This window comes from Nilaparvata lugens, chromosome 8 (assembly GCF_014356525.2).
Source record: "Nilaparvata lugens isolate BPH chromosome 8, ASM1435652v1, whole genome shotgun sequence".
Classification (NCBI taxonomy): domain Eukaryota; kingdom Metazoa; phylum Arthropoda; class Insecta; order Hemiptera; family Delphacidae; genus Nilaparvata; species Nilaparvata lugens.
This window is the reverse complement of record NC_052511.1, coordinates 6,507,751-6,525,209: the sequence shown is the minus strand read 5'-3', so window position 1 is coordinate 6,525,209 and position 17,459 is coordinate 6,507,751. Positions and strand designations below refer to the sequence as shown.

Here is a 17,459-nt window from a genome sequence, read left to right as displayed (position 1 = left end):
AACATGTCAAGTTCAGGATCGGGATCCTGAGAATGCGTTGCAGAACTCCTCTATTGTATAGGGACATGCCTCTACCAATGTCCTGGTTATCTTAGATAAAAACACTTTATAACCACCACACAACCTAATATCCTCTGGAATACAATTATAAAACTTCAATCCTGAATAATACGGTCCTTTTTCAAGCAGAGAGAGTCTATGAATTGGATAGATCTTTACATATAGATTTTTAGATTTTTTGGATAGATTGGATTGGTAGATTTTTTAACAGTCAACATTTCCCATTAATAACATCCATGACTCCCGTTCAACCAATACTGACAGAATAGAGTGAATCTGAGTGGAAAAGAGAATGTCTGATGCACTTTTGGTATTCGAAAACTATGTGAAATCTGCAGCAAGATCGAGCTGCAGAATAGCAGAAACCAGTCACTGAGGGATTATTGCAATTAGTGGTAGTAGTAGAGAGAAGAGAGTGTAAGTGGAAATACCTACTAGATAGAGGGAAAGAAGGAAAGATGGAAAAGAAAACAGACAAGATAAGTAGTAGGTGAAGGAGAGGGCGGGAAAAAGACAGGTGACGAAGAAGAAGAACACAGAAGGAGACAAGATAAGTAGTAGAAGAAGGAGAAGAAGAAGACGAATAAGAAGAAGGGGAAGGCAGGAGAAGACAAGGTGAGTGGAAGAATGAGAAGAAGAAGGAGGAAGGAGATGAAAACAAGTGAAGAAGAAGAAGAAGAAGAAGACGACGACAAGTGATGAAGAAGAAGAAAAAGAAGAGGACAGGTGATGAAGAGGAAGAAGAAGAAGAAGAAGGAGGGGGTGGAGAAGAAGAAGAAGAAGAAGAAGAAGAAGAAGACGACAAAATGAGAAGAAGGAGGAGGTGGTGAAGAAGAAGGAGGTGGTGAAGAAGAAGGAGGTGAAGAAGAAGACGGCGATGGAGGAGGAAGGATAAAAAACAAGTAGAAAATAGAAATAGAAAAGAGGAGAAGTTGAAGAAGAAAGAGGATGTGGAGTAGAAGGAGGAGAATAAGGTGGAGAAGAAGAAAGTGATGGGAGAGGAAGGATCAAAGAAGGAGGAGGAGAAAGGTGAAGAAGAAGACAGGAGAAAAAGAAGAAGAATACAGGTGATGGAGATGAAGGAGGTGGAGAAGAAGAAGAAGAAGAAGAAGATAGAAAACAAGAAGAAGACAGAATGAGAAGAAGGAGGAGGTGGTGAAGAAGAAGGAGGTGAAGACGACGGCGATGGAGGAGAAAGGATCAAAGAACAAGAAGAAAATAGAAGTTGAAGAAGAAGGAAGATGTGGAGGAGAAGGAGGAGAATGAGGAAGAAGGAGGAGGATGTGGAGGAAAAGGAAGAGGATGAGGTAGAGAAGAAAATAATGGAGGAGAAACGATCAAAGAAGGTGAAAAAGACAGATGAAGACGAAGGAAAAGAAGAAGAAGACACAGGTGATGATGATGAAGAAGAAGAAGGAGTTGGAGAAGAAGAAGAAGAAGAAGAAGAAGAAGAAGAAGAAGAGGAATAATTTGGAGAAGAAGAAGACATGAGGACAAGAAGAAGACAGAATGAGAAGACGGAGGAGGTGGAGAAGAAAAAGGCGGTGGAGGAGAAAAGATCAAATAACAAGAAGAAGTAGAAGACTGATGAAGAAGAAAAAGATAGCAGAAGAAGAGAAAGGTGGTGGAGGAAGAGAAGGCGATGAAGAAGGAAGTATCGAAGAAGGGAAAGAAGACAGGTGAAGAATTAGAAGAAGACAAGAGTTAAAGAAAGAGAAAAAAAAATAAGGAGAAGAAGAAGAAGAAGAAGAAGAATTGAATTGAATTGTATCGCTGCCTTTATTAAAAACCTAGGGGGGCGAAGTTAGGGCGCAGCCGGCCCTCTCTTACCCTTAACCCTCCATACAATTCTAAGTTACAACTAAAACAACATCAAAAACCATGAACTGAAGTAAAAGATAACAATAACTTAGAAAGCAAAGAATGTGGTGTAGAAGAAGAAGGAAGCATCGAAGAAGGGGAAGAAGACAGGTGAAGAATAAGAAGAAAAAGACAAGAGTTAAAGAAGGAGAAAAAATAAGGAGAAGAAGAAGAAAAAGAATTGAATTGAATTGAATTGAATTGAATTGAATTGAACTGAATCGCTGCCTTTATTAAAAAACTTAGGAGGGCAAAGTTAGGGCGCAGCCGGCCCTCTCTTACACTAAAGCCTCCATACAATTCTAAATTACATCTAAAACAATATCATAAACCATGAACTAAAGTAAAAGAAAACAATAACTTAGAAAACAAAGAATGTGGAGTAGAAGAAGAAGGCGATGAAGGAGGAAGGATCAAAGTACAACAAACAGAAGAGGCCTGGTGAAGAAGAAAATAACAGAAGAAGAAAAAGCGAAAGAAGAAGAATGAGGTGGAGGAATAGAAGGCGATGGAGGAGGAAGTATCGTAGCCAGGAGAAGGGGCCGCCGAGGATCCGTGTCTGCAGAGACGACTTTCAGTTCTCCAGTGTGCAGACCGACACCGGTATAGCGGCAAGTGCATAGTCGATTTCACTACTCTACTATAATAGTACTCTAGTACTCAGTGTTGTGGCTCAAGGCATGCTATCAGCTGTCCTAGTCTATTCAACGTGAAAGTTGCGCGCCGAAACTGATCTCGGCAAACTTTGGTTTCTCTTGTGCTAGTGTTGTGAACGTGTGTGGGTGTGTGAGTTCACCAGAAAATTTGAAATCCTCGACATGTGTGTGACATGACCAATATGTAATGTTTATACAAGTGAATGACGCTTTAAAATATCTTATACAAGAGTAAATAACACGTGTTTTCTCGATAATTTTGAAGATTGATAACTCTTTGATAATTCCTTGATATTAAGTGGATATGTTTCTCCAGATCTACAGCTTCAAAAGTGGATTTCTTCTTTGAGAAAAATCTGTACTAGAATTGTGTCAAAAATACTGAGTAAGTTGCAATAACAGTGAAGCTCCTAAATTGGTGATTTGAGAGAAGTTTCTGAATGACGCTTTAAAATATCTTATACTAGTGAATAACACATGTTTCCTTGATAATTTTAAAGATTGATTGATAACTCTTTGATAATTCCTTGATATTAAGTGGATATGTTTCTCCAGATCTACAGCTTGAAAAGTGAACTTCCTCTTGGAGAAAAATCTCTACTAGAATAGTGTCAAAAATACTGAATAAGTTGCAATAACAGTGAAGCCCCTAAATTGTTGATTTGAGAGAAGTTTCTGCATTTAATATCAAAAACCAGTCTAAGGATTTCACAAAGTGGGAAACTAAAATTATTATAAGTGTGTTTTATGGAAACGTAGCCTATAATTATTCCCTTTGTATAATTTAGTATCAAATACCAATTAAAGGACTCCACAAAGTGGGAAACTAATGTAATTTATGTGAGCGTAACCTATAATTCCCCTTTGTATCATGAGGGACATTTATGAGTATAATATTGCTGATAAATTGACTGCAAAATGTCCTGGTATTACAACCTGGGTGATCACAAGTATAGAAATATAGTTATCAACAGAGTTCAGGATTTCATGGACACTTGATCGATTTTCATTTCCAATTGAGGAAAATTCTGATTCAATTTACTTTAGAATTAATTCGTTCTTTAATCACAAGTGAGGGTAGATTTTGAATTACTCATAGATAGGATAGATTGTGTTCAAGATAATAAAATTTGTAAGGATCAAATACAAATAGTGTAATAAACCCAAGAATAGAAGTACTACTTAAGTGTACATTTTGTCTCAAGTGGTCAGGTGATATATATGTAACAGAAGTGCTACTCAAGTGAAGTATATTATTGGTCAGGTGATATATATGTAGCAGAAGTGCTTGCTACTCAAGTGGAGTATAATTTTGTGTGAAGTATTTTGTCGGAGAATCAATCGATATTATAGTGTGAAGATTTGTACATTTGAAGGTCAGGTCTATTTTTGTTATCAACTTTTATTTTACCTTGAAATAAACCATAAAAATGGAATCAAAAAAGCAAGAAATGGTAGCCAAATCCCCACCAAGTGAAGAAAAATGCTCAGCAACCCAGGTATCCAATACCTCCGCAGACGACACAATGACCTTGGCCCTGACAGGTCTGGGAACTCTCCAGTGTATCTGCGGACTCCTCATGGGAGTCTTCGGGATCCTGGCCATAATCCATGGATCCGCCATGGCTGGGGTTGGAGCCGGATTATGGGCGGGTGCAGCGGCCCTGGCGTGTGGTTGTGTCGCACTGACGGCCGGATTGAAGAGGTTCTGCTACCAGGATGACAGAACTACCCTGGCGTTGACCATCTATCTGGCTCTATGTCTTGTATGTCTTGCGGTGGACACGCTGGCTCTACTGCTCACTTCCACCGGACTACTGAGGGATTCTCATCGGCCGTCTATCACTTATCTACAGTTGGTGAGTGGAATATTTCCAGAATCTTCTAGTTATAAATTTAACTTTCTGAGTAGTTGTAGAGGTGTTTTTGTGCTGAATAGGAGTGTTTCATTAACATTGATGTTGATATCCTCTTCTATCATTCGACAAATCAGATAGCATTATCCTTTGCCAGATCTGCAGCATTTCAAGATCGTTTTTTCAACAATGTACCGATATTATCATTTAGCAAAATATCCAATCTCAATCACGAAAAATGGTTATTCAATCTACAGATGGAAATTACTGAGATATTGCAATTATTCAAATGCTAATGAATTAAAAATTATTATTGATCGAAAATCCAAATTAAATGCTGTAATTCACACCCCGAAGACTTCAGCTACTGCAAATAATTACTGAGATATTGCAATTATTTGAATGCAAATGAATTAATAATTATTATTGGACGAAAATCCAAATTATATGCTGTAATTCACCCCGAAGACTTCTGCTACTACAAATATTGACAACAGGGTAAACAGCTAGATCGAAATTCGATGAAATTACAGTATTTAATTTGGATTTCTGTTTAATATTCATTAATGGTTATTGAATCATTGAAGAATATATATTATTTTCTTGCCGAATAAAGTATGATTGATTATTTTTAATAATAATTAACACCTAATATCACATCCGATGTATCATTATTAGCTATCTCAAGGCAGAATATATTGCTACCAGAACACAGAGGCAAGCGTGGTTCTGTCCTCCTGGTAGCAATATATTATGTGTTCTGTAACTTGCTACTAGATGATTTATTCCATTAAACAAGCTATCCTTCCTCCCATTAACAGATTAGTATATTCTTTCGATTTGAAGATTGTAGAGGAAATCGAATTCTATTGATGGTGAGCAATTGGAATGAAAGATGCAACTAGAACTAGTCAGAAATCAAGATGTGAACTCTTTTTTGACTTCGAGACTTGTTAAAACTTGTTTAGTGGATAAAATACCTCCCTTCCAATAGTTCGAAGAAATTGAACTTCAATGAGTATATATGAAGGATAGAATGATTTTTCAAGCTAGTACAGTCATTGATAATCAAAAGTGGCAATGAATGTACCAAAGTGATAAATTTCGACTTTGCTAGGAAGTTACTAATTAGATAAGAAGACTAAGAGGTTATAGATAATGGAGATAATTAAAGAATAAAAGTTTATCAGAGATTGACAATGGTGTAACAACCGAAACCAGTCTTTCTAATTATCAATAAACCCGTGGTTTTGACATTTTCTTAGTCTTCTTATTTAATGTGAATAACTACTACAATATCAACTTCTCAACTACACAAAACGTGGAAGTTACTATCATTAGAAAGATTCAAAGGTAAACAAGAATACTAAGCTTTGAGTGCAAAATAAAAAAAAAACATTCGTCCTTATTTATAACAATGAAGTGAATTTTCAATGAACGAAATAAAACTCATCACTCTGAATATAATCAATGGTGATTTAAACCTTTTGAGTTCACTTGATTTGTTTTTTTTTTTCAAAATATCTCAATCAAAATAAGGTTGCAGGCAATACAAGCAAGCTCAAATCGATATCATCAGTATCAATAAAGATTTTTTGTAAAATTCAACAAGAGTACTAGTAGTTCAATATGATTATTATGATATACGACTATTCAACTGTAGAATTATAATTTCGGTTATTTGAAATTCATCCAGTCTTTGAGATGAATTCGTCCCATATGTGCAAGCTTATTAGCAATTGTTAAATTTTAATAAAAGCGAGCATACGACATGCATTATTAGTTTCCCTTTGTGGCGTGCCCTATCTGTTTGCACACCATCAAATGGATTAATTAAATTTTATGCTTTTGTGAGGGTTTTGTAATGAGGGGATAACATTGTTGAAACTCATTATGCAACAAAAGGATCAAGTACGGAGACTATAGCCTCTTCAGCTTTATTCATTACTTGATATTAAAAATAACGTCGATTTATTGCTGAAATTCGTGTGATCTGAAATAGATTCTTTCGTTATTGATTAATACAATAATAACATCATGAAAATGATAGGGAGAGAAAAAATAAGGTAACCTTGTGCTATTCCACTCCCAAATTTTGATAAGGTTACACATAGTCCGAAATAAATTAAGTCTTGTAGTTGTTCACTTCACAAAATTTTCAGTCCTTGATTATTTCCACAAAGTATATAGAAAAATGTTGTTCTTGTATTGGACTTGATACTATTGTATTGGACTGAGACATTGAATTGTATCAACTTGCTCAACAGTAGTGTGTTTTCTCTTCATGATTAGTAATTTTGTACTAATAAATACATGAAAAACATTTATTCGAATCATTCATCACAACGAAATTCATTCATCATTCTTGAAATATATTAATGACAATTAACTTTTTACTAATAAACAATAAATAGATCATTTTTATTTGAATCTATCATTCGAACTGTTCAAATCATCTCAAGTTAAGACTCATTCATCACTCTCGCACTATAATTCAGAATCAAACTTGGCCAACAAAATCGAAAACAGCCACATTCTATATTTGTATTATAGTGAAGGGAAGAGTCATATTTATTGGCAAAGCATGCCGATTGCTCAAGCGAAGCGTAAAAAGGTGGGCAGTGGGTGATTTTCGTGGGAACACTATGCTGCCTAATCCCGATTTGGTATCTAGCCTACTCATTCTAGTCCATTCATGACTTGACGAGCCACTCATTGTAAGTAAATTAGCCGCTAATAGCATGTAAACATCGCAGCTATTGTGTGTAAATGCCTGATTTTTATTGCATGAATGAACTTTTCCTCAGTGATTGATTCGTTGTATGAGATCTATCACATGAATGACCTTGTACACTGTAGTGAGGTCCACGTTATAATGGCAGTGGATTAATTGAGTACTTTATTCATGTAGATTACAATATATACTGGCTTATACACTTATATAAAATAGCTTACAATAAAGCAAAATTATAGATGAATTTACAAAATATAAACTAAGAAAATAATTATTGAGCAGTATATCATATGAAGAAAAGCAATTCGTAATAACTATAGATAAAATAGATAATATTGTTATGCATCTACATAAATTGGCGGAGCTTTGGACATATCAATGTCCATTCTTCGGAAAGAATATTCGAAGTATCCTTCCCACTAACTCTCTATTAAAACGTTAATTTCATGAATTCACTAAGGATTTATTTAAAAATGAAAATATTGTAAAAGTTTCAATTAATATGAAGATTTAAGAGAGAAAAAACAGAAAATTAATAAAGTAAAACAATTATAAAAGTAAGTAAGATCAAATCATTGATTATTAAAATGGAGTATGAAAGAGATATTGGAGAAAATGGAGTATGAAAGAGATATTGGAGAAAATGGAGTGGAAAGAGATAGGAGAACTGTGGTGCCGATTCTCTGCCTTGTATGCAGAATAGCTGATACCGGTATATCTTATGTACTCTTCCTCTCTCTTATCCATTCCTCTCACTTCAATATAATGGTGAGGTTCACGTCTTAATGGTGGTGAAGAAAGATAGAGGAACAGTAGTGCCGATTCTCTGCCTTGCCATTGTTTCCTATGAGATATATTCTGATACCGGTGATCTGATGCAATATTCACTGTTCATTCTTGTTAAAAACGATCAATTATGCATTTTATTCACCAAGAAAATGTATTTTCAATAATTGATGAATAATAAATTATCATAATTGAGATAGAATATTTTGTCTAAAAATGATTCAAACATGATACAAAGATGATACACAGATGATACGAAGATGATACACAAATCATACGAAGATGATACACAAATCATACGAAGATGATACACAAATCATACGAAGATGATACACAAATCATAAGAAGATGATACACAAATCATACGAAGATGATACACAAATCATACGAAGATGATACACAAATCATACGAAGATGATACACAAATCATAAGAAGATGATACACAAATCATACGAAGATGATACACAAATCATACGAAGATGATACACAAATCATACGAAGATGATACACAAATCATACGAAGATGATACACAAATCATACGAAGATGATACACAAATCATAAGAAGATGATACACAAATCATACGAAGATGATACACAAATCATACGAAGATGATACACAATCATAAGAAGATGATACACAAATCATACGAAGATGATACACAAATCATACGAAGATGATACACAAATCATACGAAGATGATACACAAATCATACGAAGATGATACACAAATCATACGAAGATGATACACAAATCATACGAAGATGATACAAGGCTGATGAGCAATGATAGCAACACCAACGTTAATCAATATTACTGCCATTACAACGTAAACCTCCTCACTTCATAGATTAGTAGTTTCTATGGTTATTGAAATGTCAGCAGTACTCAAGAATGTTGGCAATCATTATGGCCTTCCAAAAGGGATAAATCTATTGTTGTCATGCTAATAAGTTATTAAGTATGGAGGAGTCATCGATATTAATGATGAATATTTCTTCAGGATTGATTCTCATTGTTTAATCCTATGTGAGTGGTTTAGGTCAAGGACAGCGTTGACTTCATCATGACTATTAGATCAAAGGTGGGTTCATAGATATTGTTATAAAATTCTACACTCCTCGTTTCCAATTTCTCAAGGATTTTTTCACAGAGAATAATAGCGGAGGTTTCAAGATTTATTCATCTTCTAAGCAACAGGATTCATGTTTAATTGGCATCCATATGTTGGAAATATTCGTTGTTTTGTGTTGTCGTTTGTTGTGTGCGCAGTGTATTGTGCATTCCAAGCCATTATCATAATTATTCATGATTCTCCACTCCTTATTCTCATCGAAGATCTGTTTAGTACACTAGAGTTATAGCTTGAATATTCTTGTGGATATAGGCTTATAGGCCTATACATATAGGCATAAACTTCATATAAAATTGACATATAGGTTATTGACATAACCTATATATTGACATATAGGCTTCAACATGAAACTAAACTTCAACAGTAAACTCGTATGAACTTTTGTTGGTGGGGCCCCTATTTTTCTTTTAAATGATATTAACATAACTCCATTCAAACTTTATTCATCAAAATTATAAAAAAAAATCTTCAATAGGAAATTCAGGCTTTATAATTTAACTAGCCGTCAGGCTCGCTTCGCTCGCCATATCCGTCCAGCAAGGGGGCTCCGCCCCCTGGACCCCCGACTGGATTGCCCAAAAATGAGATCAGCGGGCTCGCTTCGCTCGCCTGCATGTAGACCTCAGCGGAACCTCTGTACCGAATTTGAACGTATTATGTCAATTTGATCTCGAAAAACACCTGTTACTATATCGGCGTATCTTTGGCGAACAAAATTCTTTCACCTCAGCTAAACCTGTGTACTGAATTTTTTTAAATATATTTCCATCAATTATTGAAAAAAGTGAGGAAACGCAGAAAAGCTGAGAGAACGCTAATTTTGGCTAAATGGAAAAATTGGTATTTAGGAGGTCCTGGATAAATGCATTTCAATCTTCAATTTGGTGCCAACCTAACAAAGTCAACTCAACTTTATGCCAACCTGACAAAATTTTTAATTTAGTTACCAGAACAACTGTTTTGAAGAGGTACTCTCTCTAGATTATAGTTCTTTATTAACATATGGTATGTACATTTCAATTATAATTTAAAGATATTTGAATAAGAAGAATATATACATGCTAAAAGAACTTTAAAACCTTAAAAACCACCCTTAGAGTTGAAATATCGCCAAAAGATTTCTTAGTGCGCCTCTAAAGGGCCAACTGAACATACCTACCAAATTAGAACGTTTCTAGTCCGGTAGATTTTTAGTTCTGCGAGTGAGTGAGTGAGTGAGTCAGTCAGTCTGTCAGTGAGTGAGTGCCATTTCGCTTTTATATATATAGATGCACTGCAAAGAATGAAAATTAGCCAAACCAATTTAATAAAAATTGCATTTCAATCTTGTTGATTGTTGAAGTAGACTCTGGCTCATAAACGTAATTCCTCAACAAACCACTAGCATTTCTCAGCATTATAGCCTACAGTTGAGAATAAATCCGCCGTCTCCTGACTGATACAAAAGAAATCAATTTCGTTGAGAGGGGATTTTCATCTCCAGCCCGATAATTCTGGCTCTAAACGCTAAATCCTAATCCGTTTTCTTGGCTGGTGAAAGAAAATCTCAATATCAAAGGACCAGCTTGATGGCTCCTTGAAGGGGTTTTCCTCAAGCGTCGAGAAAACGGTGAAAAGGCTGTTTGATGAATGAAGGATTATTTTGACGGCGAAGAATTTTCCACAATCATCGGAATGTATTGGATAATACTGTTTCATTCCGTTTATACTTTTCGTAACCTGGTGGCTTATGTCAGGCCATTACTGTATAGGCAGTTAAGCATGAGTACAAAGGGTAAGCTTCCAGGCTCCACACTTTACAACCTTCTACTGGAATCGCCCTCTTTGGAAATGTGTGGAGAATTCCTCGGAATCGTAGGCCTGAGGATCATCATTTCTTCGAAAACTTACAAAAGTTTCCACTCATTCCTTCATACCACATATTCTCTCAAAGGTAATCCAAGTTCATATTTGGGCATATAATATATTCGTTCCTCCATTCCCCTAATTTTCTTCAAAAAAAAAACTGCATTTTATTAATTCCGGACGTTACAGATGAGCGTGAACATGTCTTATTCAAATTCCGAGAGATCAAATCGATAAACGTTTTGAACTAAGTCATCTATGCTTTGTGATAATAATTGACCGAGCGAAGTGAGGTCTAAGATTCAAGTCGACGGTTTGGTTTAAATGTTTGAATGTTTAAATGTTTGAATGTTCAAATGTTTATATGTTTATATGTTGCGCATTTACGGCGAAACGCGGTAATAGATTTTCATGAAATTTGACAGGTATGTTCCTTTTTTAAATTGCGCGTCGACGTATATACCACGGTATATAGAACAATATTTTCATCTAAATACCGTGGTATGTACAACGTTTTTGGAAATTTTGCATTTCAAGAATGATATAAAAGGGAAAAGGAGCCTTTTTACAGGTATAGTAAAAATTAGACTATAGAATTATTCATCATAAATCAGCTGACAAGTGATTACACAGATGTGTGTTCACAGAACTACTAGTATTATCATTATCATTATGATCCTCATCTCAACAGTCATTCATTTCGACAGTCTGACATTCACAAATGCATTTTCTGCTGGTTCTTAGTTCTAAAACCTCATTCGTTGAATTTCTATTACCTACAATATTTATTTGATTAGACTCTCATTGGTTGATGCAAGTTCTTCATTGTCTCTAGAAATTTTTCTAATCTTTATGACGTGGACCTCACTATAGGAAGATGATACAAACATGAAATAAAGACGATACAAAGATGATACAGAGATGATACACAGATGATACAAGGATGATAGACAAGGATAGCAACAAATATGTTAACCAAATACTACCATTGTGGACAAATAGGAAGAAGATACAAAAATGATTCGAAGATAGCGGGAGAGAGTCATCTTCATCGACTTTGCCATCTGATGGAGAAAACTCATTCAATCCTTATAAATCATAATCCTTTATGGAGCATGCACTCTTATCTTAACAATACACTATCACTACTACCATCAATATATTAACGAATAACTATCAACTATGACAATATTTTATTGACCGAGCGAAGTGAGGTCTAAAGGTGCGTACAGATTTACGCGCCGCGAACATGAGCAATTCAATTTTAATCAGCTGATGCTAAGCTTTTCATATCTGTATCTTACCTTTTCTGTAAAAATACAGATATAGTCAGCTGATTAAAAGTGAATTGTTCATGTTCGCGGCGCGTATATCTGTACGCACCTTTAGATTAAAGTCGACGTTTTGGTATTTCTCTTAATGTTTATATGTTGTGCATTTACGACGAAACGTGGTAATAGATTTTCATGAAATTTGACAGGTATGTTCCTTTTTCAATTGCGCGTCGACGTATATACAAGGTTTTTGGAAATTTTGCATTTCAAGGATAATATAAAAGGATAAAGGAGCTTCCTTCATACTATACGCCAATATGAGAGTAAAAATCAGACTATAGAATTATTCATCATAAATCAGCTGTTTAGTGGACTATAATACTACCCGTTCAAAAACATCGAACATCTTGAAAATATATCTTTCCATCAACGTTAGTAGACAGTTGACTATAATAATACCCGTTCAAAAACATCGAACATCTTGAAAATATATCTTTCCATCAACGTTAGTAGACAGTTGACTATAATAATACCCGTTCAAAAACATCGAACATCTTGATAATGTATCTTTCCATCAAGGTTGTAAACAGTTGCAGCCAGACCTGATAACAGCGCTCATACCCACATTCCGGGACGACACGTCACGGTACGATAGGACAGAAAGCTCTATGTTTATTTAGGATTTCTTCTAGACATTTTAGATTGCTAAATTATCTATTAATTTTTGAGAAAACATAACAACAGGTCAATGTAACTTACTGAGCGCAAGGTCTACTGTTCACACAACTACTAGTCAATACTATTATCATTACATTCACGAATTACTATAAGCACGGAATAAGCATAAAGTAGTGTTTCTTTCCTCTGTGCTATAAGTAACTATCCACCATGACAATATAATCATATCACTCCAAACCATTTACTACAAAAATATTTTCGAATCACTATAAACTTAGTAACTCTAAACTAAACTAGACCCAGGGATCCAGAGCTACTTCCTACTGGAAAGTACAGCTCTGGACAGAAAAGGATGGAATGCTGCCTACCAATTGAATGATTGAATCTAAATAAGTAGAGATAGACTAAGTGAAGGGGTTATAATACAAGGGGTCCAAGTGACATATTGTTAGTTTCGAGAAAATTGAGCCTAAGGTTTTTTACATCAATTAATTCTTCATTCATGAAATGAATATAGAAATTATATTCACCTATTCCTTTAACTATTCGGTAAACTTTTACCAAATCAAACGTACAGTTTCATGTCTCGAATTGCTCTCCTTTCTCAATTATCAGCTAAATAGTGATAAGAAGTATCACTTGTACCCTTTGTTTACCAAACAAAACTCTTGAATGAAAAAGACTAAGAAATTGTCAAAAAACCACTGATTTATTGATAATTAGAAAGACCGGTTTCGGTTATTACACCATTGTCAATCTCTGATAAACTAAAAGTAAATACAAGAGCAGCAGAATTTATACTAGTAGGCGAGTACTGCTATTGGTCGAGGGCATGAACGCCTGTCATTGGCCTAGCTAGACAGTCTCCTCCCCCTCAACGGTGCGACAAAATGGCGGCTTAAGCAACAGAATCGCCATGATAATAAAATTTACTTTGAGTACAAAATAAGAACCAAGAAAACAAGTGTGAAAGATACACACTCAACTACACAAAAAGTGAAACAAAACTCTATTGTTTAGCTACACATAGATCTATCAAATGAAACCTCTTAGGGACAGACGGCATTCTTGGATAGGACATTATAAGACACAGCGAATTCACGCTAACAATACTGGAAGGTGCAATCAGTGGACAACGGGCTCGTGGAAGACCCCGGCTACAATATTTGAAGCAGATAACCCGGGATCTTGGGGTCCAGAGCTATACCCAACTAAAACAGCTGGCTCTGGACAGACAAATATGGAAAGCCGCCAACCAATCGGACGATTGAAGCAGAAGAAGAAGAAGAAATCTATCAAATTTGCCAGCAATTGAACAAAAATTAATGACCTTATTGCAATATTATCTGATTCGCTAATTGGTTCTTGAAGTATCTTTTTCTTGGTGACATGGCTTAATCAAGTTTAAATTTAATTTAGTCACTTGGACCCCTTGCTCAATCAAATGAACAGCTGTTTGAAAATGTAGACCTCAGCGGAACCTCTGTACCGAATTTGAACGTATTATGTCAATTTGATCTCGAAAAACACCTGTTACTATATCGGCGTATCTTTAGCGAACAAAATTCTTCCACCTCAGCTAAACCAGTGTACTGAATTGTTTTTAATATATTTCCATCAATTATTGAAAAAGGTGAGGAAACGCAGAAAAGCTGAGAAAACGCTAATTTTGGCTATTTGGATAAATTGGTATTTAGGAGGTCCTGGATAAATGCATTTCAATCTTCAAGTTGGTGCCAACCTAACAAAGTCAACTCAACTTTATGCCAACCTGACAAAATTTTTAATTTAGTTACCAGAACAACTGTTTTGAAGAGGTACTCTCTCTAGATTATAGTTCCATATTAACATATGGTATGGACATTTCAATTATAATTTTAAGATATTGGAATAAGAAGACTACACATACTAAAAGAACTTTAAATCCTTCAAAACCACCCTTAGAGTTGAATTATCGCCAAAAGATTTCTTAGTGCGCCTCTAAAGGGCCAACTGAACATACCTACCAAATTTGAACGTTTTTGGTCCGGTAGATTTTTAGTTCTGCGAGTGAGTGAGTGAGTCAGTCAGTCTGTCAGTGAGTGAGTGCCATTTCGCTTTTATATATATATATATATATATATATATATATATATATATATATATATATATAGATGCCCTGCAAGAATGAAAATTAGCCAAACCAATTTAATAAAATTTCATTTCAATCTTGTTGATTGTTGAAGTAGACTCTGGCTCATAAACGTAATTCCCTCAACAAACCACCGGCATTTCTCAGCATTATACAGTTGAGAATAAATCCGCCGTCTCCTGACTGATACAAAAGAAATCAATTTCGCTGAGAGGGGATTTTCATCTCCAGCCCGATAATTCTGGCTCTAAACGCTAAATCCTAATCCGTTTTCTTGGCTGGTGAAAGAAAATCTCAATATCAAAGGACTGGCTTGATGGCTCCTTGAAGGGATTTTCCTCAAGCGTCGGAAAAACGGTGAAAAGGCTGTTTGATGAATGGAGGATTATTTTGACGGCGAAGAATTTTCCACAATCATCGGAATGTATTGGATAATACTGGTTCATTCCGTTTATACTTTTCGGAACCTGGTGGCTTAGGTCAGGCCATTACTGTATAGGCAGTTAAGCGTGAGTACAAAGGGTAAGCTTCCAGGCTCCACACTTTACAACCTTCTACTGGAATCGCCCTCTTTGGAAATGTGTGGAGGATTCATTGGAATCGTAGGCCTAAGGATCTTCATTTCTTCGAAAACTTCCACTACAAAAGTTTCCACTCATTCCTTCATAACCCATATTTGCTCAAAGGTAATCCAAATTCATATTTGGGCATATATGTTCGTTCCTCCATTCCCCTAATTTTCTTCAAAAAAAAAACTGCATTTTATTAATTCCGGACGTTACAGATGAGCGTGAACATGTCTTATTCAAATTCAGAGAGATCAAATCGATGAACGTTTTGAACCAAGTCATCTATGCTTTGTGATAATAATATTATCATTATCATTATGATCCTCATCTCAACAGTCATTCATTTCGACAGTCTGACTGACATTCACAAATGCATTTTCTGCTGGTTCTTAGTTCTAAAACCTCATTCGTAGAATTTTTATTACAGACAATCATAGAGGAACAATAGCTGAGTAGATATGACATGTTATAGGGCGTTTATGTCGCAACTTTTACTGTTATCTCAAGTCGATTACTATCGATTATTGGAGATTTTTACTGTTTAGGCCGAGTAAGTATGTATGAACGGCATAATATGACAGACTACCAGCGTCACACACCTTTTTAGGAAAGAAATACGTGGACTATCAGCTTGAGATAACAGTAAAAGTTGCGACATAAACGCCCTATACTATGGGATATCTACTCAAGCTATTGTTTCTCTATGATACAATTCATTTGATCAGACTCACATTGGTTGATACAAGTTCTTCATTGTCTCTAGAAGTTTTTCTAACTTTATGACGTGGACCTCGCTATAGGAAGATGATACAAGAAGAGGAGAAGGGGAAGAAGAAGGAAGGAGGAAGAAGAAGAAGAAGAAAAGAAGAAGAAGAAGAAGAAGAAGAAGAACACAACAACACAACAAAACAAGGAGAATAAGAAAAAATAAGATTAAATAAGGGAAAAATATGCACTTTTTCGTATGGGGCTACTACAATTCATAGAATGAAATAAAAACTGTCTAGTATCAGTAGGCTACTATTGAAATACCTATTTATTGACAACATGTTTTGGCTATTTAAAAATAGCTATAAATAGTCGAAACATGCTATGATGAATGAATAAAGCATTTCAAAAGGGAAATTCAAAATTAGTATTGAAGTAAATTCGTATGGCTTTTGTTGTGGGGAGTCCCTTGCGGAAAGGTCCCACCGCCTGAATATAATATAATTTAAGCCGTCAATGGGCCTCACGACTGTCATACTTCAGCCGGGACCGACAGTAAACGTGCACATCCGATAACACGGGAGTGATCTGGTTAAAAAACTTTTGGTAATGAGAGAGTTCGAACCCGGGATCTCTATGCTGCTAGTTAAAAAATTAGTATTCAATTGTATTAATAGAAAATAACTAAAAAATGGTAATACGAATGAGTAAGAGGTTTGGAATGGGAAGTGGTGAGAAGAATCCACTTTATGTTTAGTAGGCTATTCTTTTATGAAAAGTTTCACATTGAGTATAAATGAGTATTTTTGCAATTATTGTTACTATGACAATATTTTTACAATTAAAGTGGAGGAAACCTGAAAGAGGATAGTGACTGTTTCAATATTTCATGTGGAATTTCATTATTCTCATGAGAATGGAGTTGAAGAAATAAGAAGGATTGGAATAAGAATAGTGAAAAGAATAAATTATTGGGAAATCATGAGATCATACTCGAGACAACAGGCAATCATAGATATAAAGAGCTCTCGAAATGTGAAAATAGAGTGATAAAGTAGAAGAAGATACTAAATTCATAAGAGATTATCAAAGGAAAAGAAGTGGAAGAAGGTGGATAAAGATGAAATGCAGATTCTGATTTGAGGATATCTGCCTAGGATTTTTGC

At 35.3% G+C, this 17,459-nt stretch overlaps 1 protein-coding gene across 1 annotated transcript in view; it reads left to right on the top strand.

Annotated features, from left to right (window-relative positions):
* The first annotated feature begins 2,440 nt into the window (after positions 1 to 2,440).
* LOC111044456 overlaps positions 2,441 to 17,459 on the top strand; it is a 118,467-nt gene continuing 103,448 nt past the window's right edge. The window contains exon 1 of the mRNA XM_039435037.1: positions 2,441 to 4,435. Within this exon, the coding sequence (XP_039290971.1) occupies positions 4,007 to 4,435 (429 nt within the window). The 5' untranslated portion in view covers positions 2,441 to 4,006. The remainder of the gene's footprint in view (positions 4,436 to 17,459) is intronic.